Source organism: Lolium rigidum, chromosome 3 (assembly GCF_022539505.1).
Source record: "Lolium rigidum isolate FL_2022 chromosome 3, APGP_CSIRO_Lrig_0.1, whole genome shotgun sequence".
Classification (NCBI taxonomy): Eukaryota; Viridiplantae; Streptophyta; class Magnoliopsida; order Poales; family Poaceae; genus Lolium; species Lolium rigidum.
This window is the reverse complement of record NC_061510.1, coordinates 23,328,739-23,332,701: the sequence shown is the minus strand read 5'-3', so window position 1 is coordinate 23,332,701 and position 3,963 is coordinate 23,328,739. Positions and strand designations below refer to the sequence as shown.

The following is a 3,963-nucleotide window of genomic DNA, read 5'->3' as shown; positions in this document are numbered from 1 at the left end:
TTGCTTAGATTTCAAATTTGCTAAGATTCAAAATTTGCTTAGATTTAAAAAATTTCCCAAATTTGAAATTTGCTCAGATTTGTAATTTGCTCAGATTAAAAATTTGCTTACTTTGAAATTTCTTCGAATTTGAAATTTTCTTAAAATTTGCTCCACTTTAAAATTTGTATCGAAAAAATCGAAGAAAAATCGAAAGAAAACCGAAACCCAAGAAAAACTAGAAAAAAACTCGACAAAAACCGGGAAAACCAGAGGCCTACCACGTCGGGTGATGGTTTGTGGCAAATCCTATATACCGACCAGGTCGGTGGCTACCGCACGCCGCACACCCCCGCGCGCGGTATTGGCCAGCCTGGTCGGCCCAGTTCTTATTTTTTTTGTTTTTTTCCTTTTCCGTTTCTTTTTATTTTCTGTTTCTTTTTTTCTATTTCTATTTCTTTTCTATTTCTTTTTTATTTTATGTTTCTTTTTTCGTTCTTAAGATTTAATTTTTTAAATTTAAATATATTTTTAAATGTAAAATGTTCTATCTTAAATATTTGAGAAAATTCGAAATTCGAAAATTGTTCAAGTATAAAAATTGATCAAATGCGAAAATTGTTCAAGTATAAAAATTGTTCAAATTCGAAAATTATTCAAGTATAAAAATTATTCAAATAAGAAATTTGTTTGAATATGATATTTTTTCAAATTCAAAATTGTTCAAATATAAAAATTATTCAAATTCGAAAATTGTTTAAATTTAAAAGTTGTTGAAATTTTAAAAATGTACAAATTCAAAATTTGTTCATATATAAAAAATAATAAATTTTGAAAATTTGTTCCAATTTAAAATTTGTTTCAATTTAAAATTTGTTCCAATTTTAAAAGTTGTTCCAATCTGAAAAATATTCAAATTTTGATAATATTTAAATTTAAACAAAACTGAAATAATTTTAAAAATCGGTTCAAAAAGATCAGCTTTTGAAAAAACTAAAAAACCACCCGCGGGTGATGAATAGGATTTCCCAGGGTTTTCCCCGCAGCGAGCGGGAAATAGGAGCCTCCCGTTGATGGGCTAACGTCCGCCAAAAAAGTTGCGTATGACTCACTTCCAGCCCTGCCCGGCCCATATGCGTCTCCCCTGAGGCCCACAGCCTTTACATTCCGCCCGTCGGCGACCACTACGGACGCATCGGGGGTTGGATCTCCGGCGAGGACGAGGCGACCTCCGATGGCGAGCGGAGGCGGGTACGCCTGGGCCCTCGCGGCGGGCCTCAACGCCGCGCTCGCCGCCATATCCGCCAAGTTCTTCGCCCCCACGGTACCGAACCGAGCCTCTCTACTTTCCCTCCGATCTCAACTGTCTCGCCTCTTACCTGCGATTTTGCAACTCAATTAGGTAGCTCCTGCCTACGTACTGCTAGTTTCCAATGGTCCGTTCGTGTACATGAATCCTTAATTTAGCCGTCCCGAGTTACCAGTTTTCGGACTTACGTTAGACGTGATTCTGTGACTTTAACTGTTACTAAAACTTAAAATCAAGACCGGATTCATGTTGAAATCGCGACTTATTCCATATTGAAACTACTACTCTTACTCGACAAATGAAGAAATCACTCATTAGCTTTGACTACCATACCATGAAAGGTAAGATAGCTTGATATCAGCACTTGAAAGGGTCTAGTTTCACCTACCTGTGTGCTGGAAGCCTGGAACGGCCTGCTTTGGAAAACAGGGTTGGCACTTGGCAATGACTCTGTCGCTAACTATGATCTTGCTATTCACAGTTGCTGAAATACGGCATGGTGATACTTTTCAACGTGACGATGTGGGGGTGCTACGTCAACAGCCTCAAAGCTCTCTCGTCACTCCAGGCAACAGTCACCAACTTCGCCGCAAACTTCATCTCGTCCGGTCTTGCAGGGTATTTCCTGTTTCAGGAGCCACTGCCTTCTAAGGTAATTTGTCAATTCTTCATTTTCTGCATTAGCAGACTAGCAGTAGTGTATGCTGAGGAAGCTTTACGTTTTACTTCTGTTGGTTTATGGTCTTTGTCATTTAAATAGCTCTCTTAAGTTGATTTAGCACCTTACTTACTTCTTGCTCAATAGGAATAGGGGTAGGAGTATCCACACTGTAAAAGAAAAGTCAGTGTTGAGAATGAAGATAAAATTGATGGCCTAATTTTGCTACATCATGGAGTAGTACCACCTACTGACTTTGTCCATAATGTTGCTCGAGTTTAACAGATTTAATGACTTAATTTAGCTGCGCTCAACCTTTTAATTTGGACCTATGCCCATGCAGTGGTTTGGAGGTGCCAGTCTGATCATTCTTGGTGTGTTTATCCTCAGCAAATCAAGCATTGAGAAGAAACAGAACTCTGATTGATTGGAATGTGCTGAACTCTTGGTGTGGTTATGCTTTAGCTCTGTTTCCAGTGGGACATTTACCCATCCTATTGCAGTGCCAATGTTCGACCATAGTTTGTGCATTGGTCTCAGCCCATCCACTATCTGAACCTTAACATCTGAGTTTAGATCCACAACCTAGATTGTAATTGTGATCAAAGAGTTGCTTGCTCTGATTTCTTGGGGAGGGCATTCAAACTGTTGTATCAGTATCTGTGTAAATTTGTGACATCAGAGTTAAGCAGGTCTCTTATTGTTTCTAGTCATTCATGGTTTGGCACTGACATGTATGATGCCGTGCAGAGCCTGTTCCACGATGAAGTTATTGGCAGGAATTCCATAGCTCACATGAACAGTAGTTTGTTAGATGTTACTTGGTACTATTTCAATCAAATCTGGAACTGCTTTAGGTACTGATGCAACACTCACTAGCTTTTCATTCGCTGTGCACAATCTATTAAGCTCTGTCTTTAGCATTAGAAGATCCTTATCCACAGTGGCTCCTGAAGGACAGTTCATATTCCTCTGGTACGATGATGATCCACCGTCAGGTGCGCCATCAACGGCAACTTTTTTTTTATTGTATAGCCTTTCATTCATCTACAGGAGAATGCTCTTTGTTGTTCTCCGCTAGCTGAAGTTTCCTTGTCAGTGCCAAACCATGATGCCCGTGCAGAGCCTGTCCGCGATGGACCAAGGTTCTGGCAGGAATTCCATAGCCCATGTGAACAGTAGTTTGATATATATTCCAGACGCTATTTCAATCTAATCTTGAAGAACTGCTTCAGGTCCTGCTGTAATGATCACTAGCTTTTTGTTTAATGTGCACAACCTGTTAAGCTGTCTTTAGCATTGGAGGATCCCTGTCCGCAGTGGCTCCTGAACTCCTGAAGGACAGCTGATGTTCCTCCGTCGGATGTGCCATCCACCGTAATGTTGCATCTGCCGCGGGGGCCTCCGTGAGACAGCAAAATATGCTTTGTGTACCAAGTTCATCATTCGTGTGCTCGTTTAGCTGTTTCATTCATCTGCAGGAAAATGTTCTCTGTGGTTCTCCAATGGCTGAACTTTCCTTGTCAGCACGAGTGACGCCATCATCATTGTTAATGATGAAGTTTCCGTGTGGTCATGCAATGTTTCGATCAGCATCTTTGTCAAGCAGCAGGACGGAAGATATACCAGAGAACCATATGGTGGAAAAAAACTGGAAAATCGAGTGGCCTGGTGACATCTCTGGAATGAAAGATGGCAATGCGTGTGGCCGTGGTCAGGCCGAAATCAATGGCTTCACTGTGAAGGCTGTGCGAATCTTACCTGGAATCAGTATGTCTGCACCCAGTCCCGGAGCTCCACTGTCGATCGACCTAGCATCGTCGAAAAGGAAAAGTAGAGCACATGCGCCTCATCTGAGCAGTTTTTTTCCTTTTCCCAGGAGTACTGTTTTCATTTCTCATGGTATAAGTTTGTGGCATCAGAGTTGGTCAGGTCTCTCATTATTTCTAGTGATCCATCAGATTCTGATGCCGTGCATGGTGTTCCATGATGAAACGTTACAGGGTTATGACTTGAC

General features: G+C 40.9%; 1 protein-coding gene across 1 annotated transcript; it reads left to right on the top strand.

Annotated features, from left to right (window-relative positions):
- Positions 1–1,167: 1,167 nt before the first annotated feature.
- LOC124695111 lies at positions 1,168–2,659 on the top strand. Its single transcript, XM_047228000.1, has 3 exons — positions 1,168–1,303; positions 1,770–1,940; positions 2,290–2,659. Exons 1-3 carry the CDS (start codon positions 1,214–1,216, stop codon positions 2,371–2,373), a joined length of 345 nt encoding a protein of 114 aa, XP_047083956.1. The 5' UTR covers positions 1,168–1,213; the 3' UTR covers positions 2,374–2,659.
- Positions 2,660–3,963: the final 1,304 nt, after the last annotated feature.